Below are 27,803 nucleotides of genomic sequence, written 5' to 3' on the forward strand. Positions count from 1 at the left end.
TAAGTCTATAAAAAAAACCTCTGAAAAATGTCCCGAATAATCAAATATAGATTTAGACCTCGTGATACTCGAGAAACACCCCCAAAATCGTTCCCCCCAAATTGAAAAGGAAAAATATTTTAGAATGAAAAATGTTTAGAAAAAGAAAAACTCCACAACCCCCTATACTTATACCTACGACTGCCAGGCATCTGTAGCAGTCCAAGTGAGATTATTCGTGGTCTCAGGAGTAATCAGCCTTTTCCCCAACCTAATCTACCACCACCGAAGGTTAGGTCTGCAGTCTGATTGCCGATAGAGAAATTGTACTTGGAGATTTAGAAGAAAGAACTTTATAGCGAAATCTGTACTTATTTAAAGGGAAAATGCTGTCATTGTTCTGGATCGTGGGACGGTGATTATTTAACCTCAGAAGCTAGACTTCTAGCAACCTAACATAAACTTTTAATCATACACTACTGCTAAGTTCAACATCCGCTGAACTTAGTTCAGTCCCAGCCGTCCAAAGAGCCTAGCATATGGTAATAATATGACATATTCCCCTTTTTGCAAGCTCATCTTAAATTGAAAAGAATGCTGACTTAACCAGTTTCATCAATCTTAGATTTGTCTGCTGTGACGATATAAAAAGTTGAACTTTTCAAATATTATAGTTATTATATGCATACTGATATTTACAATGTTGCCAATTTTCATAAGTTCATTTTCCAATAAAAACGTAAAAATGTATAGCTCTATTTTGAAATTCAGACATTGTAGCACAATAAATGGCGCATATATGTATATATACAGTACATGAACAAAAACAATATTCTTATGCTAAAATTTGATTATGTTTTCCTAATATTGAAAAAATTCTCTATTCCCTTTCAGCGTCATTGAGATTTTTCAACAATTCCACAGTGGCAATGGCAGTAGTGGTGGTGGCTCTGGCCTCTCCGTGCTGCGCACATTCCGCCTACTGCGCATACTCAAGCTGGTGCGATTCATGCCCAATTTGCGGCGTCAATTATTCGTTATGCTGCGCACAATGGACAATGTAGCGGTATTCTTCTCACTGCTCGTACTCTTCATTTTCATATTCAGGTGAGTGTTTGTTAAAAGTTTGAATACCCACCCTCCTTAACTAAATTATGTTAGTGTTAGTAATAAAAGTATTGAAAAAATATTTAGTTACTAAAATATATCACAAATATAGACGCAAAAAAATAATTGAAATAAAAATAAAAAAATATTTTAGACCTAAACAATTATGTTAGGCGGATTTAGTGCAAAGCAGATGAACGAAAATGATTTACAAAAGAAATATATACAAATATGAGGTAACACTACTAACACATACGAAAATCAAATACGCACACTAACTCAGTCTATTTAAAAAAATATAGAAAAAATACTTGAAATCATACAAAAAAAATTACAAAAATTTCATTGAAAATTTATTTTTAAAAATTAGTTAAAACAACTTTTATTTAGTTTTACGTTTATTTTGAGTAAAAAATCATTAATAGCACTCGTGACAATTTACGTTTTCGGCTAATAAATAACTTAATCATACAACTCTGTTATAAAAAAATATTATTTTTCTAAAACTTTAATTTTCTTATATTTCTCCATATTACTAAGGAAATGCGCCTTGTTCCGGCGTCTCACTTATATCTTCTATATTTTATTGTAACCAAAATTAATAATAAGCTTTGAAGCTTCTCTTTTCTATCTACTCCCGTAGCCCTTTTTATGAAATTTTTAAGTTTACTCCACGCTTCTAAAATAACCCTTTGCAACTTTTCACCCTCTTTTCTATTTTCTGAAAACAAATTTCTGCTCAAAAGTTCTCCTGGGAATGTAGCCCCCAAGCACTTTTCTCTTTAAAGTACTACCGCCACCACATTTGTCCCCCTTTGTAAGCTTTTATTCTCTCCTATTTTGCCTAACTTTTACTTAAATGCAAATTCTTGTTTTTCATATCTTACATTTTTATCACGAATCAACCATTTACAGAATTTAAATTCAAATTTGAATTTATAATCATAATTAAAACTTTTTTTATCGTAATGAAAAAATTATTATTCAAGAATTATGTTTAAGAAATAGTCTATTTGAAAAAGTAGCATAAAGTTATTACTTTCTATATAGAATACTTTCATTATAGCGCATAGTCTCATGGTAGTGAATCTAAATCTTTAAAAACACATATAAAAAAAACCCATAAATAAATTTTTTCCAAAAAAAAAAAACAATTAGAAATATAAATAGAAATAATTCGGTAACATTATATTCTAAGCGTCATGCAATCATCTGTACCCATATATTTTTTTAAAAAGCTCGCTAATATAAAGTTTAAAAGAACACTGACTTAACAGTATACCGTATGATCGCAAAATAGTTATAATTTTTTTTTTAATTTTGACATTTACATATATTTTTCATAATTTTTTACTTTGGGTGCAGATATTATATGCATATTGATATTTACCACGTTGCCAATTTTCATTTCCAATGAACAGCGAAAAAAAATATTCAATAGACTCCAAAACGTTCCATGTTTGCCACTTTTTGCTACAAAGTAGCCATTGATATACCTAACTTAATTTAATTAAGGGAAATCCAAATTCAAACATTTAGTTTTTAATTTCCAACGGTAACAGTAAATGATATTTCAATCGTGCTGCCACTTTTCAATAACAATATATTTTTCACTCCTTGGTTGTCTGGTTCCCAAAACACACAACCAACCTTTCTATACCCTATAACAACGTTCACATCAGCTCATCTCACGCTATTTTAATTTAGAATAACCCGCTTACCAAAACTCTACAATGTTGCCAGTTTTCTGTGACTGCCCATAATTACTTCTGAATCAAAAATCGGTATGTCTCAGCTCTACTCTAGCCTCTCCAACTTAGAAAAATGCCTTACAAAATTCTACAATGTTGCCAATTTTCTGTGACTGGTCATTATTGCTTTTAAAGAAATTTCATAGCAAAGCGATTTATCTCAGCTCACCTCTCGCCCAACTAATTTAGAAAAATTCCCTTTCAAAAAAATTACAACCACCAATTCTTCTTTTAGACCATAACATAGCTATTTATCAGAGGTGTCCTTTAGGCCAACTCTCTATGACTGCCAATAATTGCTTTTGGACCAAATTTTATAGCAAAGCGATTTAGCTCAACTCACCTCTCGACCAACTAGTTTAGAAAGTCGCTATTACAAAAATTATAAAATGTTGTCAATTTTCTGTGAATATTCATAAATTTGTACCAAACTATTTATCTTTTTTTACGAAGAATAACTAATTTATTTCTAATATAAATAATCTATACAGTTTTCTCTAAACTTATCGACTTTCCACATTTTCTCTTTTAAAACATAAAACTCTCTTGCTGCGCTCTTTTCAAGCATTTTCAAAACAACACATTTTGAGAAAAAAATGTTTTATTGATAATTTTCATTTCTTGCTTTTAAAGCAATAAATGAGTTACTTCTAAGAAATTCAGCCACTATTTTAACTTATTTTATATTTTTCAGATTGAAAATTCTGAGTAATCGCTTAGCTTGACACATAAAAAATTGTTTTTATTTAATTTTCGTTTAACATAAAGCATAAGCTTAAGAAAAACACATTTCGCTCACTTGCTGTTCCACAAGTGTTCGCAACTGCTCACAGCTTAAAGCAAAAACAACAAGCGTCCACTCCGACTATCTCTTACGCTCACTCTAGCTCTTTCACTCACTACACACTCAATTCTAAGAAAATTTCTCAAAATAACACAAAGTCGATTTAGTGCTTCAGTATTTAGTACGACATTTTATCATGGTAAAATCGTTAGTTAGTCTAGTAATCGATGTGTATATTTAGACGATTTAGAATTTAGTGTAACTCTGGATATGTTTTGGTCATAGAGTTAGTCAACAGTCAAACAAAAAATGTAAAAATAAATATATTATTAAAAAAAAAACTATTAAATAAAATTAAAATTTCCAAAACTCAAAATTTCAAAACCACTTACTTCTACTTCATAAATCCAACGCTAATTTATTTTTGTGAAACCGTTTATTTTTTAGTACAACTGTGCTAGAGTTTTACTCATTACTATTTTTACACATACATTCTCTCTACCCAAATATATTAATGTACGTACATATATATTACAAATATTTGCAGTAAAATTTTACGCCTAATTGTGTAGTTAGTGGAAAGTATTCTTCAATTTCGCCAGTTAGTTAGTTTCATTGTTGCCTAAAGTAGTTAGTAAAACACCAAAAACAACAAGTCATATTTTTTGAAAAAAAAGCTACAACTATTTGATATAAATGTTTTAATTTTTCACCAAACTACTTATAAATTTATCCAAAATACTCATTAAGAAAAAATAATATTTTTAAAAATTATGAAATAAACTCTGAAATTTAAATAATTGTATTAAAATACCACACAACCAACCAAAGCCACATACGCATAGCACCACATATTTAAAAACAAATACATAATATTAAATAGCAAATTGCTTTCACATACTCGCATACGTACATATTTACTCAGCCAATTGACAAAAAATTCACTTACTTACATACCTATAATATATACTCGCCACATATTTTTGATATAAAAGAATTTTTTGGTATAAATATTTAAACCAGAAATGTCTAAATCTTTTTATATAATTGTAATAAATGATTTATAAAAAAACTTGAGCAAGATTTACTAGTTTTAAGCTTTCCATACTGATTTTTCGTTTTCGAAACAAATTTCAAGCTATTTTTTAAACTCTCTGTCGGCAGTTTGTATCCGTATACTTTCGTTTTTACACCCTTATGCTTTCACAATGATTTCCAAACAACACTGTTGCCAATTTTAACCAAAAAAATAAACACTTTTTTCCAGGACTGTTGCCAGTTTTCAAAAATAAAAATAATAATAATCAGTTAATACTTTTTTTAATTTAAAATTCAAAAATATATAAACGAAAACAAATATGGCAATTTTCTTTAAAAAAAAATGCATTTACGCTGTTGCCAATTTTCTATGAAAGTATATATCGATAGTTTATACCAATATTAACGAAAATTGTAAAGAATTAAAATTATAAACTATTCAATATATTCCGCAACATTTCGTATTACAAATAATTCAACTAAACTTCTGTTGATAAGTACACACTGTGACAAATTGCGATAGATGTGCTGCTAGGAAAATGAATCACACAATGAACACTTAAAATATTTCAATACATTTTATAATACAATTGCTTTTCAAATGTCTTCTGTCAAAATGTATACAACGATGCCAAATCTCATTAGTGATTTGCTGAGAATGACATGCTAGTGAAAAGAAATGCACCATACATATATACGTATTAATTAAAAATAATCATTTTAAATAAAATATTTCACAAGACTTCAAAGTCTACATTTGGAAATTTTCCTTTCAATAAAAAAAGCAGTACAAATTTTACACAAAAGTTATAGTTTGCATTTTCAAAATATTCCGCAAGACTCAAAAGTATGCATTGGAATCTGTTTTTTTGTAAAAAAAGTATACAATGTTGCCAAATTTCATTAGCGATGCTTTGAGCTAGCTATTTTTGGACAATTGCACTTTAGAGAAATATAGTTCTCTAAGACACTTATATATCTTGTTTTCTAATGACACATCTTACCACTAATTTTTTGATATTTGCATAAAGATCTGCCAAGTGTATAAAATAGTCACTACTTGTTTTACTTATTTCATAGGTTTTGTATCCGTAAACATATTTGCATCACGAGTGAAAATTGGCAAATGTGTTGGTTTGGAAAACTTTTTACTGTCTGCATTTTATTTTAATCGATTCTGACGTTATTTAAACTCTTTTTTCAACTGCACAGTACTTTCATTGTGTTACAAAAGGACCTTTTTGTATCACACGATCCTCTAACTCTAGCATTTGCGAAATCTTCGCTTCTTCAGTTTCATTCAGAAGATGATTTTATATGACTGAAGATGTTTAATGGATTTTTCTTGTGTTTAGATAATTTTTTTACCAATGACAGTCAATTTCTCTCTTTGAGAGAAAAATATTAAACAACTCGTGTTCTTTTGCTGTAAAAGTTCAAATATCTGAATTGTTTCAGGAAATTAGAACTACTGCCTTGTTCGACAATAATTTGCAATTTTATATTAAAAATTTCACCTTAAAGGCTTAAAGAATTACTCTTTTCATGTTAGGGTTGATGTTCATCATATTGGATCAATGATTTAGTTATTTTCCGTCGACATAGTCGATTACTTAAAAAGAAATTCTCATCGGTAGCAAAGTCTAAGCTATAGAAAACTCGTTTTAAAAAATGTCGTTCCTTAGCAAGCAATTTCAAAGTTCTACGACATTCCTGTGACACAAAAAGTTGCCCACAAAATTTCAGCAATTATTCCGAAACGACCTAAAGCAGTTAAGTTGCTTTAAAAGTCGAGGAACATCAAATAACATATTTGGGCCAACATCGCCCGTGCCACAAGCTAAAGTTTGTTTTACTTTTGCTTATAATTATTTATACTTATTCCCACCACCACTGGCCCGTTTATATACCGGCCTTAATGTCCCCCCATTTTCTTTTACCCGAACCACAGTTTCTTCTTCGAAGCTCCATATTTTTCTTAAACTTTTATTCTTTCGTTCTTACTTCCTCTCGTTTGCCGCTATGCTACGTTCTATGCTCTGCTCTTCACTCTGCGCGCAATATAAAATTTCTCTCTTTCTCTTTTGCTCTTACTCTCTCTCTCTTTTCCACGCTCTCTCTATTTACATATCTCTTGCTCTCTTTTCTAACACTGACTTATGCGCTATTTCACTCTCTCCAATGCGTTTCTTTAAATTTTAACGTATTTGCGTATAAACAAAAATACTTAAATATTGAAATAAAATATTGCTAAAAATAAATATTAAATTACCAATAAATATTTCAATTATGCTATCAATTATTTATAAATATATATCATAACTAATAACTCTATACTTTATATATGAAAAAAATATATATATACTTATTTAAAAATATATCTCAACTCGTCACAAATTTCAATTTATCAATTTAAATAAATATATATACATACATATATGATATATATAATATATAAAATCAATCAAACCAATCGAACATCAATCAATTTAGTATACTCGGCATGAATCTATTCGGATGTAAATTCTGCGAAACAGTTAACGATGAAAGAGTATGCGATCGTAAGAATTTCGACAGCCTGCTGTGGGCGCTCGTCACTGTGTTTCAGGTAGAATTTGCTAGAAAAATACCATAATAACTATACAATACTTAACAACTTTAACTACTACTACTATAACTATTACTATGACTATTGCTATATTTTGTTCGACTAACTAATAACTAATCTAATGCATTTTTTACGAATATGTATAAAAATTTAGTAAGGAAAAGTCGTATTTTATATAAAATGTTTATTACAAAAAAATACAAAATATTTAAAATGTGAATTGCTGTGTTATTTTCTGTTGTGCCCAAATAGCGAAAAAAGTAAAAAAAAAAACTATATATTGTTGTAATTATTTTTAGTGCATACTAATATTTAATTTATATTTTCATTACATTTTTTTTGCGTAAATTAATTTTTAGTTTATTTCTCGCTATTTTGCTATTTTATTTTTAAAAATTCTTATTTCTTTATAGATTTACAAAATAGCTACAGAAATGTAGAAAAATGTATATAATTTTTTTTTTACATTAGGGTGGCAAAATTTTAGTTATTCCTTCCTTATTTGTAATAATCAATTTTTTTTAATTATAAAATTTAATTGGCTGTATAAAAATAAAAAAACAAATATTTTTATAAGAAAAATGCATAACAAAATTAATTAATTGTAATTAATAATAATTATAATTAAAAAAATACATTTTTTAAATAAAAATTAATTTTGTTTAAAATTAAAAAAAAAATCATTCAAAAAATTAAAATTAAATTAATAAAAATTATAATTAAAATACAAATTTTTTAAATAAAAATTAATTTTGTTTAAAATTATAAAAAAAATCATTCATAAAAATTAAAATTAAATTATATTTAATTAAAAATTAATTTTAATTAATTAATTAATTAATTTTTTTATGGATTTTTTATAATTAACTAAAAACCAATTTTTGCTTGCGCTGCGCTATTTTCTACATTATTTTTTTCTAGAAAAAATTTAATTTTGTGGTGTGTTGCGTATAAAAAATATTTCAAAAATTTTCAAAAATTACAAATAGACACTAATTTTATTTAATTTTTTTTTTACATAAAATTTTTGTATGTGAGTATATACATATAAATATTTGAGTAGTGAAACTCATGCTAGCGAATTGGTAATTAGTTGAAATTTAAGAATACTTAGTGACTAGTAAAATTTTTTATTAGAAATTTTATGTACAAAAAACTAGCAGTATTATTACCTAGGTATAACGAGTACAAGCAAAACTTATGACTTTTAAAAGTGTTTTATGTATTCCGCGCATGTTTTAGTTAGTGCATATGTTTTTTTTTTGAGACAGCAGTTAGTTGTTAAGAAAGCAAGTGCAGCAGAAAGACTAAATCTACCACAAATCGAACAGGTAAGCCTTTTTTAACAATTTCCTTGTGCCCTTTTCAATTCACTCGATTTGTTTTGCATGACAGCATGAACCCGTGTAAATAGCTCAAGCATGCGCACTTAATCACTCATGTCATATAACTCATTTGAGCGCATACTCAAAATGCACTCGACTCAAAACTCACAGAGAAGCGCTTAAAATAGATTTGAGTGAAAACGTTTTACTAAAGTCAAAATTTGTGAACTTCAACAAAAATATTACTTTAGTATTCCGCAGAAAGCTCAAAAACTATTTTAAATTCCATTAAAAAACACTATAATGAGTATTCTCTGCAGTATTATGTGCTCTAAATTAATACTTTATTGGATTTTACTCAAAACTACTACGATTAACCAAAAAGCGAAAAATTAGTCTAGCTCTACCAAAAGCACTCAGCCGAAAAATTACTCAATATTTTTCTTTAGACAGACTATAAGAGCATACTATATATGTACATATATTGCTACTCGCAAATATTATTCATTTTCGAAACTCTTTTCTGAAAAAAATCTTAAGAAAAGCGAAATACATGAAACATAAGCACTCAAATTTCACTCAAAGAAATAAAAATTATATTAAAAGAAATGGGCAAACTGTTAAGTCACAAACATTAAAAAAATACAGAAATTTAATTTCAATCAATTTCTACGCTAAATAAAACTATGGAAAAATTTAGAGGCCTCAAGCAATTTTATCCATTTTTCTTATGTTATAAAGTATCTCTTATGAAAAATTATGAAAACTTAAGGTTTTCACTCAATCTTAAACTCAATCCAAAACATAAGCTATCTGTCTCTCAACTACGCAAGCATACGCTCTTTAAACATCAGCCAGTCAGCATTGCACACTCATTTTGTCAACCAATGAACCCATAAGTACTCAACGTCACTCACTCAGTCGCTAAAACACTCACACTGCTTGCTAAATATTTTTATGCACGACTTTATTGACGTCTCTCAAGCAGCACGTTTTAAAATTAAAACAAGTATATAACAACAACAGCATTTTGTATATCACTCGCTTAATCATGACACTGAAATTGCTAACATTTTATGCTCAACTTGTATCTAACGAACTCACACTCACACCACGCTTAAAACATGCTTTAAAATCTTTGAAACTAAAACCCAAAAACAACTAAATGCGCTCTTTAAAACATCAGTGTGTTTACTTTAAGCTCCTTTTATTACTTTGAACTCGCTCTCTCTCTGTTGTGTCTGTCTCTTTTTAATTACTTTCTAATGCTCTCAGATAATTTTGATATTATTGAATTAACAAAATCCTTTTCTAGTACCCACTTTACTGATTACTCTTATGTCTAAGTACTAATTTTTAAGATCACTTATACGCTCTTGCTTACAAATACCCCACAGAGAACAATGCTACTCTCTCAAACAAATTACAATGCTCTCTTACTTTTAACCCAACTCACTTCCCTACAAATGCTTTTGTCTCACCCAAACCCAACGTCCACGTACTACTTTTCTAACCACAGAACTACTCACTGTTACACGCTCTTACTCGCTCTCTTTTACCTACCAACGCGCTCTTCACCCACTCTAAGCAGTTTCCACTCAAAAACATAATTTCAATTTAAATTTAGTAAAAATTTAAAAAAAAAAAAGTGCTTAACTGCTAAATTTTTGCGCTCTTTCAAGTTTTATTTCTAAGTTTTTTTTTCAATTTTTATTTTTCTGAAAAGAAAACAAAATTATAAGAACACAATTATATCATACATACATTTGTAAATTGGACGCCAAATAAAGAAAAGCTTTTTGTAAATAACTCGCAAACCAGTTTTAGGAAAATTTTTAACTCAATTCATTGAATTTGGATTTTTGGCTTAAGTTTTTTTTTATTAATGTCTCGAAAAGCGTTTAATCATGTACAAAGCGTATATATATCTGCAATATAGCTGTAAATTAATATATATAAACGTATTAAAAATTACGAAAATACAAAAACAATACAAACAAACATACACAATTAAATTTATATAAACTTAGACCACAAGAACAACGCAATTTTTTTGGAAAAGGAAATATTTTTGAAATATAAAACAGAAAGTAGGCACAAATATACATAATTTCCCGCAGTATCCCAAACAAAGTTCCCAAAAAAATATTAAATTCCCTCATAAACACAAACATTTCTAACAAAAAAAGAATATTGAAAAACCTTCGAAAATAAGTATTTTCTAAAAACTTTTTTAAAATTATAATAGTGCATTTAAAAAATAATAATTTCGAATGTAAACATAAAAATAAGAGAAAAAACAAAAACAATTCGCACACTTTAAGTTATCAAATTTTGAAAAAAATTAAAAAAAAAACAACAATAACAATAACAATATTCAAAAATGATATAAAAAAATTAAGTTTCGAACTTCGAAAAAACAATTACAATATATTCGACAATATTAAAAACATAATAACTTACCAATATCAATAAATAAACAAGAAAATAACAACTACAAAGTTTTAACTTCAAAAAAAAATTAAAATACTGCAACAAAATTTTTCGAAAATATAAAAAAATAATTCGAACAAAGTTTTTAATTTTTAAACTTCAAAAAAAAAATTAAAAAACTACAACAAAATTTTTCGAAAATATAAAAAAATAATTTTCGAACATGGAAACAAACAAAAAAACACAATAAAACGATTTTAGTACATTACTTCTTACGCTTCCACATTCTAAATTTTTCAATTTGAAATAAAATTAAAAAACAAGAATAACAATATCGAAAATGATATAAAAAATTAATTTTCGAACTTCGAAAAAATATAAAAAATAAAAAAAATTGCAATTTTTGAAAAATAATATACATTAACCAGTAATTACGAACATGGAATATTAAATGAGATAATAATTAAAATAATTTAAAAATAAATTATTTAAAAAATTTAAATTAAATTAAGTGCTGTACCAAAACCTAAACCGCTATGATTTTTTTAAAAAACAAAGAATAGAAACCCACAAAATGCAAATACAAACCCAACCCCATCACTCATAGCAAATAAAAAAAATAATAATACATATGTATTTTCAAAAATAATATTTGAAACATTTTTCAAAACAAAAATAATACACAAATTTCGAATGCAAACAAAAATATTAAAAAAAGGCACAAAACCATCGAAAAATAAAATTTAAAAAATTTTATAATAAAAAAATTATAAAATATGCTAATAGAAACAAATAAAAAATTTATAAAATAAATAAAATTTTATAACTTTAATTAAAAAAAATAAAAATTTCAAAAAACATTTCAAAAAAATAAATAAAATTTTATAACTATAATTACAAAAAAAAAAAAATTTCAGAAAACATTTAAAAAAAATATTTTTTTTTAAACAAATTTTTAGAAAATAAAAAAACCTTATTGATAATCATAACAAAAATCCCCATTATCCATAAAAAATATTTAAATTTTTTGAAAAGAAAAAAAATTATTTGCAAGAAAAAAAATTATTTATAAGAAAAAAAAATTAAACAACACAAAACCCTTAAAAAAATAAAAATTTTAAATATAAATTGAATAAAATTTTACAAAATTACAAAATACAAAATTTTAGTAAATTAAAAATGCTATTACAAAATTAAAAAAATATATATATGTAGTAAAAAATACCAAACACGAACTAAAAACCCTATCCTATTCACTGCAAAAAAAATAAAAACTTTCAAAAAAATTCAAAAAAAAAATTCTTAGAAAAATTAAAAATAATTAAAAGAAAAAATAAAAAACTATTTTATAAAAAAAAAATTATTAAAAAAAAACCAAAAACTAACTCAAACCGTCATTAACATATCCACTGTACAAAACAAAAATAAAAACTAATAATAATAAAAATAAAAAAAATAAAGAAATTTAATTAAAAAGCCAAAAACAAACAAAAAAAATAAAAAACACAGAAAAAAAACAAAAAAATAAAATAAAAAAAAAACAAAAAATATAAAAAAAAACAAAAAAAAAACAAAAAAACCTTTCAAAAATAAAATTACAGAGAAAAAAGTAAAAAAAAAAAAATTAATTAAAAAAAATAGACAAATACTAATAACAACATACAGCTCCCACAAAAGTTCTTCGATTTTTAACAAAAACAAATTTAATATTTTGACATTCAATATCCCCTTGCCTCTTTTTTTAATAAAAAAAATTCTCAAAAATGTCGCTTTCCTGACTCCCTTTGCTTTATTATTTATTTACCACCCAATTTTATTTAATTTTGCTGTGTAAGCAGCATAAACAAACCAAGCCAATACAACAAAATACAAAGCATATACCTTTTATATACTACATAGATATAAATAAATATGTATACAGTGAACATTACTTTATATAAATACATATATATATATAATATACTATATATATATATAAATTACTAGCTATGATTAACTCATAAACTACTTACTCTTACAACTACTTTTATACTCTTACTCGTATAAATATATACAAATATACATATATATATATATATAAACCTAACACAATTTAAAAAAAAAATCCCCTTATATTTATATATATATATAAATATATATATATATATGCATATACTCGTGTGTGAACCTACAGCATATTGGGCATGTATCTATTTGGCGGTAAGTTTTGTAAATTTGTGGACGATACTGGACTCGAACGTGAATGTCTGTGTACCGAAATAATCAACAAACATCCACAATGTGAATGTGATCGCAAACACTTCAACAACATTTTATGGGCCACTGTTACAGTCTTTCAAGTAAGAACAACACACCAAAAACGTTTACTACTTAAATACTAAAAAACCAAAAAAACTTGAAAAATTCACGAAACTTCACGCACCCACCTACCTATACACTCAAATACTACTTGTACATTGCCGCAAACAAAGCGAAACTTTACTTCTCACTAAACAGCGTAAACACAGAGAAATATATTCATACTTATACAATAAATATATATATTAATAAGCATATAAAAATATCACTAAGTAGTGGAACTTTCAGTTTTCTTTCCATTTTTTAAATAATTTTCGTAGTAACTAGTTAAATATAGACACAGCGCTGATTTGTAGTTTCCTAAATTGTACTATATATCAATACATAATATAAATAAATATGTATGGCAAATATATTATATTTTTTATTTAATTGAGTATTTTTTATGTTATTTTTATTTTTTATATTGATTATCAAACAGCAGTTTTGCTTTCGATCTCACTAGCTATTTTTGTTGAAATTGTTGAATAATTAATAAAAGTAACCAATCTACTGGTTAATTCAAAATTTGTTGCCTACATGCAGGCGCAAAGTCAATTAATTGCGTACGAATCAGAGCAAGTGTTAGATGAAAGCAAAAGTGGCATATAAATTATGCTTTTTTGGTTATTCAAACAGCAGTTAGTGTGATTTTCGAGTCTTAATTTAATTTAATTCCATTTTATATTATTAAAATAATTTTAAATATTTTTTATATATTCAAAATATGGTTTAATTCGAATTATTTAATTCAAAATGATTTATTTTTATTTATACTCAAGTTTTTATTTATTATTATTTTTTTTTATTCAATTTAAGTATGACCTATAAATAAATTTACAGACAGAATAGGAAACTAAAGGAACTGGCTATTTAGGGCTTCGTCCAAGAAAACAGAATATTTAAAATATTTTTAAAATATTTTGTTCTTTATTTTTTATTTATCTTTATTAATATTAAAATATATTTTTTTTATGTAAAGTAAATAATTTAAAACCCATGATGGGCATTAAAAAATAATATTAAACACAATACTTAATTATTTTATTTAATGTATTAAAACTTTTTTTTGTAAATTAAATTAATTTTATTTCATTTCACTTCTTTTGGTTTAATTTTGGTTTAAATTAATTTGAGTTTTAACTTTAATTAACTTTTATTTTATACTACTTCATTTAGCTTCTTTCGGATTTTAATTTCATTTAATCTTAATTATAAAATAAATTTTATTTTTAATTAAGTTTACTAAAAAATTTTTTACAATATTGTATTTAATCTGTTTTTTTTCTTGGATTTCATTATTTAATTTTTTTACTTCATTTGGTTTAATTTTGATTTTAATTTTAGTTTTAGCTTTAAATTCAATTTTAATTTAATTTAATATTTTGTATATTTTTCCTAATAAAATAATAATAATAATAATTTAATTTAATTTGCATATCTCAATTTAATTTGATTTAAATTATTTTACATATTTGCATTTTTTATATTTCAAATTTCTAATTTCTTGTTGTTTTAATTTAATTCATTTTTTTTAATTTTTTTATTTTTTAATTTCATTTAATTAAGTTTAATTTAAATTTTATTTAATTTACTTAATTAAAAATTAATTTAATTTAGTTTAATTATTAATTTAAATTTATTTAACTAAAAATTAAATTTATTTAATTTTATTTGATTTTTTATATATACTTTTTTTACTTTATATTTTTTAAATTTATTTTTATTTTTTCCAAATACTTTTACTTAAATATTATAGTATAATATGATATTGTTTTAAAGTATTTTTTCCCCATTCTTCTCTTAAAAAAAAACTTTATTCTATTTTTAATTTTAATTTCCTTAATTTTCATAACTTTTTTTAACCATATTTAACAAAATTCAACGCTATTTAGTTAAATTTTCTTCTAGACTCTCAATATTATTTAGTTATCAAACAAAATTATATTATAAAATAACAATTAAAATATTTACTTAAAGTTTTCTAGCACAATTTGATTATTTTGCAAAACAAAATTAGTTTCGAATGAAGTTTTTTTGCATTACATGCAGATTATTTAGTCGTGTGTTTACTTGTAAAGCAAAATTTTGAAAGTAGCACCTGTTTTTTTCATAAAGACGTCACATGAAAGCGTACACAATAAGCGAAAGATATACATAACTACAAACAAACATACACAAGTATAATAACAGTAAATCGAAAATAATTAGAACTGTGTATATAATGAAAACCCACAGGAAAATATATACCTATAAGAAAAAAAAATAATAGAAATTGAAGCAATTGACTTTACAATTCCGTTATAAAATCACTACATGTAATATATCACTATTTCAAATACTTAAACTTTTACCCCATTACTTAAAATAATCATCGTGTTAACTGTAAGAGAAGCAAGCATTACCTATGCAATTGCAATTACTGTTCTAATTACTTATACCACCCATAAACCGCAATAAATTTGATGATAATTACTTTTATAACTACATAAACCATTACATCACCATTACGCATACAATTAAACTTAGTATCGTCATAATAATAACATCCTCCTTGGACCACCACATGATATACTCAACACCATCGCTCTTCGATATTCAAACCTTTAAGCCTCAAGTCGAGCTCTACCTATTCGTCATTATTATGTTTATTGAAATTCATTACCAGAATCATTACTTTTTTAATTACATTTCAAATTTCGCGCCAGCAGTTTTTTAACAGCAAAGGTGAAATCAGCATTACTATAAGAATAATACTTCCTTAAAACTACTTACTTCCTTAGACCGATCATAAAATTCTAAGTTTCGGAATCTAGAGGATGAACTGATTACTTGAGTATGTCTAAATAACAGCAGGCACCCAATTCGCCAAAATTTTAAGCCCAAGTAACATCAGTACAGATCTGTGGTTCATTATTACTTTCATTTTCGACATTTTAGCTTACAAACTACCATTAATCATTACGTAGTACCATTACTTTTAGCATTACCATAATCTTGCCTTACATTAACGTCATTTATGAAACCAATGTTACGTAAATCACTACCAATGCGATTACTGATCTTACGTATTGCGATTACTGAAATTACACAGTACCATTACTGTTAGCATTACTTTAATCATTACCTTGCATTATCAACATTTATTAAACTACGTTTACCTAAATCACGCCCATTGCGATTACTGATCTTGCGTATTGCGGTTACTGCAATTACACAGTACCATTACTGTTAGCGCTACCGTAATCATTACCTTGCATTATCAACATTTATGAAACTAATGTTACATAAATCACTACCATAGCGATTACTGGTCTTCAATTTAGTAGTTATAAGATTTTCAATTACCGTTATCATTACAATTATATTACCGTTATAGTTACAGTTAACCGTATAAGCACCAATTTGTGCCTTAGCCAATTCAAATACAAATATAAATATTATATTTAACGAGTTTACACATCACTGCGTTCTCTTATCGTTATGCGGTTTTATACTTTTTTTACATTTACCGTTAACCAATATAAATTTTAAAATTCGAGGTTGAATTATTTACTATCGAACTTTAACTGTCTGTATCTGTTATGCTCACAGTTGTTCACAGTTTCACAAACTAAAAATTATAAAAACGAAATCCAACAGTTTTTAAGCTTTTAAGGAAACTCTCTATCTCTCTCTCTCAATCTAAGTTATGGAGGCCCTAAGGTAATGTTAGCTCGTTTAATTGTATTCAATGTATATAACTTTATATGACGCCAAAAAACAGTTAATGAAAAGCTGTCTACACACAAAATAGTTAAAGCTGAACTTAAAAGCTATGAAAAATCGAAAAGCTCAAAAAAGCTCTTTTTATGAAAAAAAAACGTCATCACTGATAATTCTAGCGCTTCGCTACTACGTCAAAAATATTAAACAAAACATAACAATTTTCAAGTATTATGTAAACATATAATATGTATACTACATACATACATAGTTTATATAGGTCTAAACACCAACACAATGACATGTCCACTAAAAGTGGCACAAACCCATAGAAATTGCTTTTTGCTGATTATTTCATATTACACGCTCATTTATAAAGCTTTATTTCGTAGACATAGGTATAAAATTAATTTCTTTAATTTTTAAGATTTCTTGCATGCACTTTTTTTATAAATTGAAAAAGTTAAGAAAATATATTTATTTAAAAAATAAGTAGGTTTTGGAAATTTTCTTAAGGTGTTAGGTTGCTCAGTACAATTTATAACGCGCTTAAGTAACGTATAGAGCACATTTTAGTACACTGAGAGAAATTTATACTCATTTAAGAAAAAATTTAAGTAAAACAAATTCTTAGAAAAAGACAGCAAAATTTACTAATTAATAATTACTTAATACTTAGAACTCAAAACAAAAATATTGAATATTTAAAAAACTCTCTCACTAGCTTATAATTTTATAGTTATACTCCAGCATACATATATCGGCACGTTTTTAAAATTTTCTAAATTTTTACGCATAAAGGCATTGTTAAAAAAAGAAAAAATATTTTTAGAAAAAATTTAGATTTTTAATATTTTACATATTTAGAAACAACACCACAAATGCTAGATTTTTATTCGCAGTAAGAAATCATACAATAAGTTGGCTTTGCTTTTTGGCTAATTTTTGACTTATTTTTCGCAGTGTATTCTACAATAATTTAGCTTTATTTTGAGTTATTAGGCTTCTTAGTATTTTTTTTTTGTTTGATTAGCTAAAAATATATAACCAAAAACCAAATTTTTGCTTTTTAAGCTTTTATAGCCTGCTTTTAATTAAAAATTTATTATTTTGTTTTGTTTTATTGCGCTTTAGAACTTTAAAAATGCTTTTATTTATATATTAATATTTTGCTATGACTGTTATTTTGGCACTTTATTGTGACGTCTTTTCGGTTTTAGTGGAGTCTAAAAAAAACTACACGCAAAAAAAAATTTTGTAAAATATATTTTAACTTTAAATTTTTTTTTTTTTAATTTTTATATAAAAAAAATTTTAAAATTTATATTTATATTTGTTGTTTATATTTTTTTTTGTTTGAAAGATTTTTGCAAATATTTTCTAAAATAAATTTTAATATAAAATTTATTTATGTATTTTAATTTTATTTTTATTTCGAAAGACTTTTTCAAAGAGGTGAATGTGGCTTAAAAAATTTAATAAATGCAAATAGTATTTCTTTTTATACATAAATGTCGATACCAGATTTCGGGATTTAAAAATTATTGAAAAAATATTTTCAAGTGAGCAATTATAAGTTAAAAAAGTTTTATATTCTTTTTATGCATAATTAAAAAAATTATATGAAAAAATTTTCAGCTCTAAAATTTCGGGACTATTTCGGGATTTCATTTTTCAGTTTCGGGATTATTTCGGGATTTCGAATTTCGATTTTTTAACTGTATCTGCTGTAGTTAATTTTACAGTTGCTTAAAAAAGTTGAATAAGTAAATAAAATTTAAGTTTTTTAAGTTTTCTGCAAAATTGAAAATTTAAATTTAGAATTTTTTCTACAAAATTAGAAAATTAAAAGTCCCAAAAAATAAAAATTTATTTGATATACACATCGTAGCATAAAATTTTCGGAATTTTTTTCGGGATTTCGCAAGTGATGCTCCAAGAATAGAATTTAAAAAAATAATAATAATATATTAGTTTTTTTATGTTATGAAATCCCGAAAACTACAAAAAAATTTCAGAATTTTTTCGGCATTTTACAAATGGTACTCTAGAATTGAAAAAAATTTCCAATTAAATTTTTTTTGAAAATAAAATAACTTATGAGATTTTTTATGTTTGAAAACCCCGAAAACTATATACTATTTTAAGGAGTTTTTGTATTTAAAGTCAAAAACTCAATAATAACTTAAAAAAGCTATGAAATATTGTTTTTACCAGTTGGAGCACTTCAGTAAACATTGTTTTTCAACCGTCACGGTATTTTTAAAACCGATTTCAAAGCAAGTTTGTTTTCAGGATTTTACTGAAAACTGGACTTGCGGTCGAATTTGCGGTTATAATTTTCGAAATTGTAGGAAATGACGGAAAAACTTTAAATTTCAAGAGAAAATTTGATATTCATAGAACTAAATACAATATAGTGACATTAATCCCGAAAAAATAGTTAGGAGATAACAGAAATGTTGTTTTTTTTTTAAACACCACAATGACATATTTTAATTTAAGCTTACGTTTAATAGTCAAGAATTTAACAATGTACTGATACCGAAATTTCAGGACTAATTATCGGGATTTTGTAGATTTATAAATAAGTTTGCTAATTTTAGCAGAAAACTTTTAATTGTAAAACTTTTGATAGTTTAGAATTTTACAAAATACTGAAAAATAAAGTACTGATCCCGAAATTTCGGGACTAAAAATCGGGATTTCGTAGATTTCAAAATAATTTTGCTAATTTTAGAAGAAAAATGTTAAATCATAAAATTATATGCAACTAAAGAATTTTCATGAATCCCGAGAAATAGTTCAGGCTCTTACTAAAATATTTTTGATTTTAAATATAAAAAAAAAATTATAAAATACTTTGCAGAAATCTTTGAACATATAATTCTCGCGTTTTTTTAACATATTTTTATTTATTTTATATACTTTTTTTATTTACTTTATATGTGTTCGTATTTTATGTATCACTATTGCTTTTAATGAATTTTTAGTTTTTTGCATTTATTTACTTAATTAATTGTATTTTATTTAAATATTTATTGTAAATACTTATAAATTATAAAATTTAAGTTTTGCTCATATAAAAAATATTTATTTTGTGTGCTTTTCTTTGTATTTTTTTACGTTGTACAACACTTTCCTTTACTTTTCATTTCCTAGTCGTGTCTGTTAGTCTTGTTCCATTAATATACTACACTTCTGTGCTAAGTACATACGCTAATACAATTTTCTGTATTTACTTTTGTTTTTTCTTCGACTGCTCTACGCGCTTGTAGATTCTAACGCAGGAGGATTGGAATGTCGTACTATTCAATGGCATGGAAAAGACAAGTCATTGGGCCGCATTATATTTTGTGGCGCTGATGACATTCGGCAATTATGTGCTATTTAATTTGTTGGTCGCCATTTTAGTTGAGGGATTCAGTTCAGAGGTAGAGTTTTGCAAAAAAAAAATATTTACAAAAAAAAAATTTAATAAAAATTAAAAATAAAAATCCGAAAAAAAATTTGAAAAAATTGGAGGCATGAAAAAATAAATGAAAAAAATATTTCAAAGCTAGAAATTTTACTTCCTTTGTAAGAAAATACATTTTTTCAAATCGCCGGTGCTATAAATAATTTTCCACATAATTTTTTTTCCCACAACAATGCATGGCTTTGGCAATTTCTTGCTGCAGCAATTTATTTAATGAAAATATTTATGCAAATTATTTACGCACTTAAAATATTAATAATAATATACACATATAGTATATAACTGTAAAAATTATGTATTTATAATTAGCAACCCGCTTGTTCCACCGTACGTACGCCTTTTTCCCTAGCGCACCCAATTAATAGCGAGTGAAAAATTGTTTTGTGGAAAATTATTTATGCCAGCCAAGGTTTTGAACGCATTTCACGTATTTCATACGTAACGTCAACAACCCAACCGCCGCCGCGTCTTCGCGCGCCTGTTTTCAAGCCATGCCCACATAAAACGCACACACGCTCAAGCTAAAGCTTGAAGCTTACCGCCCTTACAACTAGCATACAATAATATATTATATAAGCTTTATGTAAATGTATAGCCACAATATGCGTAACCCGCCCCCACCACACTGCCGTACCTACCGAACCCCCCAAAGCCGCGTTCATGCGTGTGTGCGTCTCAACTGTTCTTGGCGGCGCGTCGCGTTTGCGTGCGGCTGGCGAAAATTCTAATTCTTTGAATTCTCTGATTCCCTCAGCGAAATGAACGTCGCGAACGTGAACAACGTGAGTTGGTGAAAAAATTACGCGAAGAGACGTTGGCGGAGAATTTCAGCGATGCTATGTACGATGAATCGCGTAGCAGTGAAGCCGACTCAACATCGACTAATGAAAGTTACTATGAGGTACGAAATCGGTGGCATAGCGCCGAGGATGTACGAAAAGTAAGTAGAGCTTGAAGTTCATAATTTTGCTAAAAAACTATGAGTATGTGAAAGTAAGAATGAGAAGAGAAGAGAGTGAGAAAGCTGAAATATGAAATGGAAGAAGAGAGTATGAAAGTTGAAATAAAGACTAAAGATATTTCGAAATCATTTAACAAAAAGTAATCATTACTTTACTCATATTAATATTTTTTAATAAATAAGAGAGAGTGAGCGAGCATGACATACTAAATATGAGAGCTAAAAGGAGTGATGAGAGAGACTTCGTCCTCATTTAACAAGAAGTAATCAATACTTTATTCATACTAAACAACTTTATATATACAATGAGTTTATGAAAGCATAAATGAGAGAGAGAGAGTGGGAGAGCATGAAATATTAAATATAAAACGAGAAAGAGTGAATAGAAGTACTTCAAACTTATTTAACAAGAGGTAATCATTACTATACTCAACTATAAATTTTATGAAAGCATAAAGAAGAGAGAGAGAGAGAGTGAGCGAGTTTGAAAAATAAAATGTGAGAGCGAGAAAGAGTGAGTAGAGCTACTTCAAACTCATTTAACAGGAAGTAATCATTACTTTACTCATATTACTTTTTTAATAAATGAGGGCGATAGTGAGAGCGTGTGAAATATTAAGTATGAGAGTGAGAAAGAGCAAGTAGAGATACTTAAAACTCATTTAACAAGAAGTAATCATTACTTTACTCATATTATTGTTTTTTTTTTTTTTTTGTTTTATAAATGAGAGAGAGAGAGAGTGTATGAAATATTAAACATGAGAGCGAGAAAGAAGGAGTAGAGCTACTTCAAACTCATTTAAGAAGAAGTAATCATTACTTTACTCATATTATTGCTTTTTTGTTTTATAAATGAGAAAGAGAGAAAGTGAGCGAGTTTGAAATATCAAATATGAAAACGAGAAAGAATGAGTAGAGATACTTTCAACATTAACGGGAAGTAATCATTTCTTTAATCACACTAATGAAATACTAATTCTTTTACTTTCTTTAGACTCAATTCAACTCATAATTTTTAATCATACAATTTTATATTTTCTAGTAATTTTATTATATTTTAATCAATTAGATTACTCAACAAACTCTTTTCACTTTGCTTAATATCAAATACTAAACTGAAACACTAACATTTATTTACATTATTATAAAATCACTCATATTTTCACAACCAAATTGAAAAGTTACTCTCACTCACTCAAGTGAGTGACTGAAAACATAAAAACTTGTCTAAAATAGAAAATCGCACTCATTCTCTCAATACACCGAATTCCACTCTCACACCATCAAGCCTGCCCTGAAAACCGAAAAACTTATCTAAAACAGAAAATCCCACTCATTTTCTCAATACACACAATTCTACTCAGTCACCGCAAGCAATAACATTACGAGTTTGCTCTTCATAAATTTTTGCTCTAACTAATTTCTCTATTCCTACACGTAACGTAGCTACAAGATGCAACCGAGTTGATTTTGGAAACGAAAAGTAATATGCAAAAGCAACAACATCAGCGTATGCTACTACAGCCCACACAAGATTATCAAATTAATGAGAGTTATTTGAGTGGTGTTGGTGGTGGAAGCAGTGGTTCGGGTAGCGGCAGTGGGCGTAAATCCAGCGATAAGGATGGCAGTAGCAAATTGTCGATGGAGGATGACAAGAATAAGAATTTAAAAAAGGTAAGAAGTGTTTAAAGAAGGTTATGCTCAAAAGTACTACTTTCTCACACAACACTGGCACTCATACTGAGTGATTGTACTACCAGTCGGTTAGTGGGTTGAACAGTTGCGGAATATCATTTTCTGCTTTCATAAATATGTTTTCTACTCTCCTCTCCTGTCCAGACATATTCTATAAGAGAGCGTCGCGGCGATGCACCACGACTTTCACGTATACGCCCATTGCGTGAACCGCCCATAATTACTACGACCGCCGCAACGCCACAAGACTCGCCCAACACCACACTGGACGGCGGCATGAGCTTTCGCAGTTGGAATCCGCAAGAAATGGAGAACGCGGACGGTGGCGCTAGCAATCAGGTAAGTTTTAAGCGTGGACGACGCTGATATGCAGACAGTTTGATTTTCTGTTTAAATTTCCTAATTACTAAACGAAACGACGAAAAAGATGTGTAGCAATAAAAAGGTAAAGTAAAACAGAATTTTTTTCAAATTGCTTTTGCCGCACAAACGCTTTTGAGTTGAGTCTTGGTGCAAGTCTTTGATATTTGTAATGAAGTGAACACGCCATTTTGCTGGTTTGCGTCTTTGCTAATAAATTTTCTATAGAATAATGAGTATGCTGGATGTTGTTTACTTTTTATCAAACTTTTTCACTTGTAACGGCATTTGCGCTTTCTTTCTCTATCTTACCTACAGTGCCCGGGTTCGCCGTCATTACTCAGACCACCGACCATCTTTAGCGGAGGTCAACGCTCACTCGACGAGGGCATACCGTCAATTGATCTTATACCACCATCACCCGTATTAACGCACAAACCGTTGAATATACTAAACGCCAGCCAACTACAAGGAAGCAATACTAATCTAAGCAACTGTAATTTAGTGTCTAACAGTAGTAGTTTACTCCCTAGTGCCCTAAGTAGCAATAATAGTATGCATAGTGTTGTCATAGATGATATTTCGAAGAATTCTGATGCTAGCGCCTCGGGTCCGATCTTTGTGCCAACAACAATTTCGACTGTGTCCACACCCAGCATGTCGCTACCGGCGGGTACAGGCACCGGCACCGGCGCAGGTTCCACAAATGGCACTCCTGGCGGATGTGGTGGCGGCAACGCAGTGAGCAGCATCGAAATATCGCCACTGAATGCCGCCGTTGTCGCTACCACAGGTGCTATATCCTTAACGTCGACAGCTACTACCGCAGCAGCATTGGTAACGCCGTCGAATGCCTCACAAGCCAGCAGCATTGAAACGCCGCCCACACTGCCGTCTACCAACGCTTCAGCGACAATCAGCACATCGCTGTCCGGCATGCAGCGTATACCGAGCCTAAAGCGTTTCAGACGCAGCAGTTCGAAACGTAAGAAGAAGCCCGCCGATGCCGGCAGTGGCGCCGAAGATGACGAACAACAGCAGCTAAACAATGGCAGTGACAACTCCTGTCTACTGGCTCCACATAGCAATGGAGGCGGCGGCGGCGCTATGCGTTCGGATGCGTTTCTCAGTCCGTCGCGTACGCCGACTGCCAGCGGCGCAACACTCACAGCCAACAATCAGACGAATCAGCAAAAGACGAAAGATACAAATCGACTAAGTCCACAAAACTCAATACGTCGTCTCTCCACAACACTTAGTATTGGCAGCATACCGCCGTTGGGTAGCCGTCGTGCCTCTGCGTGCATCTTTAACTCGCAACTCTATCAAAACCTGAACCAACCGCCCAAATTGTATGCGCCCTCAGCTGCTCACCGGCGTATGTCTTCATTTGAGTTGGCTTTCAGCAAGAGTTCACAATTGAATTTACACAATTTGGAAGCGAATCGCAAGTCAATGTCGTACACGAACTCCAAACTCGATTTGGATAAGTGGCAGAATTCGTATATGAATCTGCCGGAGCCGGATATGTTGCAACAATACATACAGGAGCGTGAGAAGCGTAAGGGTTCTATTAGTCACTATTCGCGACAGCAGCAGCCGCAGCAAAAGCAGCAAAAAGAAAACGAGCTTGAAGATCCACAATATTTGAGCGCTGAACAGCATTCGCGTATGCAGAGCTCTGGTCATATGAGTAAGCTAAAAATACTGATCGAACGCTTAAAACCGACAAACCTCACCGAACAAAGAGAGTCATACTCGCTGTACATATTCGCGGAAGACAATAGGTAAGTGATTTGGGGAAAAGAGTTTGGTTCAAGGGAATTTCTGGGTTCGCTAAAAAGTGTAAAAAAAAAAATAAGATTCTATCAACTCTCTGCAAATTAACAGATGGAATTTTTCAAAGTCAGACCACGCCACTTTACGGAACAAGATACCTGTAGGTCCACAAGCGTAATGCGAGGTTCGGTTTTAAAGCAGAGAAAGCATAAAATTCCCACCTGTCTTTGTTTCCCCTTCACTTAGACAACTTATCTCTATTATAAGTAGCGCCTCAATCTAGAAATATTCTCTGAATTGAATATAAGACCTATAAGACCGTTAAAAGCTCCATAATTCGGACGTTGGCAAGGTCTTAGCCTTAGAAAAAAAGTATTTGGAATGAAGTTTTCTATAAATTCCATGTACTCAATACTTCATTGCTGGTTTAAAGGCCTTTTTTAAGGTCAAATGAATGAATGCAAGAGCATCGTTAGCTTTAAGAATAGCCTTTTGTCTCCCCTGAAAACATATTTTAGACCAGGACCTTTATTAATATACGAATAGCGGATAAGTCTGTCATGAGAGCTTAAGTTCGACAGCTTTGGTAATTACAATTTGCTGTCGGATCAATGACAAAAGGCTTTTTGGAAGAAGTAAAGGCTCCAATATTCTACAAGATACTCTTTAAAATATTTTTACGCTTCCGGAGCCAATCGTGTGTGTAATTTTTCTAGCTCAGCTCCGTAGTGTAGTCAACAATCGCTTTTCAGGCAAGCGGACATACTCTAAAGCCTCTTTTAACTGCAGATTTATTTACAAAAATATATTTTATACATATTTCGCCTAAAAATTTCATTTAGTCCCCGCATTTCACTTTCACCAATATAAAATAAAACGCTACACCACCAATTTGCCACCAATTTCGTAGTGACAATAAAATTCGTGGTAAAACCATTAATGACAACATTGTTGTCTGTTCTTTTCAGCGGTCGCTTGCGCATTGTGAAGCTGAATTTTCGTAATACCAACTAGACTACAATTACGAAAAGCTACCTCAACACTTGTAGCTTGTAATCCGCTGGAAAAAACAGCGTACTTTTTTACACCGCTTTTCTACGTATTCACCTGTTACTTTTTATGCCGCTTCGTTGCTCTCTCGCATTGAGAGCGCAAGGCTATTGGGGGTTTTTTGCACAATGAATGCAGTCAAGCATTTAATTCAGCTGCTATTTTGTAACGGCTCATTGCTAGTAATACGATTACTATGACTGCAATAACAGCAACAACAAGAAGTTAAATGAAAGTCGTAAGCCTTGCTCAGCAATGAGATAGTTTTTGCTGGGTAGTTTTGCATCCTGTTTGTGAAAAGTTCGTTTCGCCAAACGAGCATGTAGTGGGCAGATAACACAAATGCATAGACATATGGATATACACAATGCTGATTATTCGCTTCCGTAATCCCAGCAGTATCCAGCTGTGCATGCAACCGGTCAGGAGTCAACTCAATGAGTTGGCTATCCACGTGACCAGTCGTACATATGTATATTGAAATAAAAGATGTAGAAAACACCAGCAGCAAGCTTCCTTAGTCTGCAATTTATACATTTATACAGTCATAAGCTCAATACTAGCGACAGAAAATCCATTTACGGCTCGACTTACTATTTGACAATGTAATTGGCTTCAAGTATACGAACAGCAGGTGGTCACAGGCATTTGTAATGCTTGATTAACCCTTTAGGGAATATGAGTGTAGGGTGTGGGACAATTCGGAACATTAAAAAGTAGACAAAGCTTGCTGCACTACAAAATATGGAATAAGCCAAGTTCCACTAAAAAGCTCAGAAACAGCTACAGAATTGGCAATCTTAAATATTTCAGATTCTTAAATATTTTCAATCGATCTTATGTAGAGGAGCAGCCCCTAACGGATCAATGGTACACCCATATCACATGCAAGGATTCCTTGAATGCTTAATATTGTACTCGAAACCCTGATCTTCCTCTTTCATGGCTCTAAAACCTTTAATACGCATGAAATGAAACCGAAAACCTAATGGAATTTCGTTTTCTCTATCATCCTATTCAAAGTATTCCTTGATGCCATTTTCTATACTTCAAAGCCGACAACTGAGAAATCTTTACCAACACTGCTCCAGAAAAGAACTCGGTATATATGGTAATCGTCCTGAGCTCTGGAGCTCTGCTTATGGCGAGAGTGTTAGGCCATGCAATGGTGCATACGAATAGGCAGTAAGACTACAGACTTACTTCCTTGACTTGATTCAAGGTGTTCTAGAGACTTTCTAATCAGATCTTTCTAATCCTTAAATACTTTCCATAACCGTAAGATCCAGGTTCATTGCATGTGTCAATTCTGGGGCTGACCTGTTTATGCTCTCATTTAGGCACTGTCTTTTTAAAGAGTTCATGAAATTGGATAAGATATCACTACTTGGTGTCTGAGCTCACATTTCT

The 27,803-nt window shown here is 29.0% G+C and overlaps 1 protein-coding gene across 7 annotated transcripts in view; it reads left to right on the forward strand.

The window, feature by feature from the left end:
• The window catches only part of LOC105232238 (voltage-dependent T-type calcium channel subunit alpha-1G), a 227,316-nt gene that overhangs the window by 189,556 nt on the left and 9,957 nt on the right, over window positions 1–27,803 (forward strand). For 6 of the 7 annotated variants that reach the window (XM_049454459.1, XM_049454456.1, XM_049454457.1 and 3 more), the window contains 7 exons: window positions 874–1,086; window positions 13,199–13,364; window positions 20,346–20,501; window positions 21,300–21,485; window positions 22,953–23,183; window positions 23,349–23,543; window positions 23,883–25,351. In XM_049454459.1, the coding sequence (XP_049310416.1) occupies window positions 874–1,086; window positions 13,199–13,364; window positions 20,346–20,501; window positions 21,300–21,485; window positions 22,953–23,183; window positions 23,349–23,543; window positions 23,883–25,351 (2,616 nt within the window). Of the gene's footprint in view, window positions 1–873; window positions 1,087–7,152; window positions 7,268–13,198; window positions 13,365–20,345; window positions 20,502–21,299; window positions 21,486–22,952; window positions 23,184–23,348; window positions 23,544–23,882; window positions 25,352–27,803 lie in introns of all 7 variants that reach the window. The other variant, XM_049454455.1, reaches the window with a different exon arrangement.

This window comes from Bactrocera dorsalis, chromosome 4, assembly GCF_023373825.1.
Source record: "Bactrocera dorsalis isolate Fly_Bdor chromosome 4, ASM2337382v1, whole genome shotgun sequence".
Lineage (NCBI taxonomy): Eukaryota > Metazoa > Arthropoda > Insecta > Diptera > Tephritidae > Bactrocera > Bactrocera dorsalis.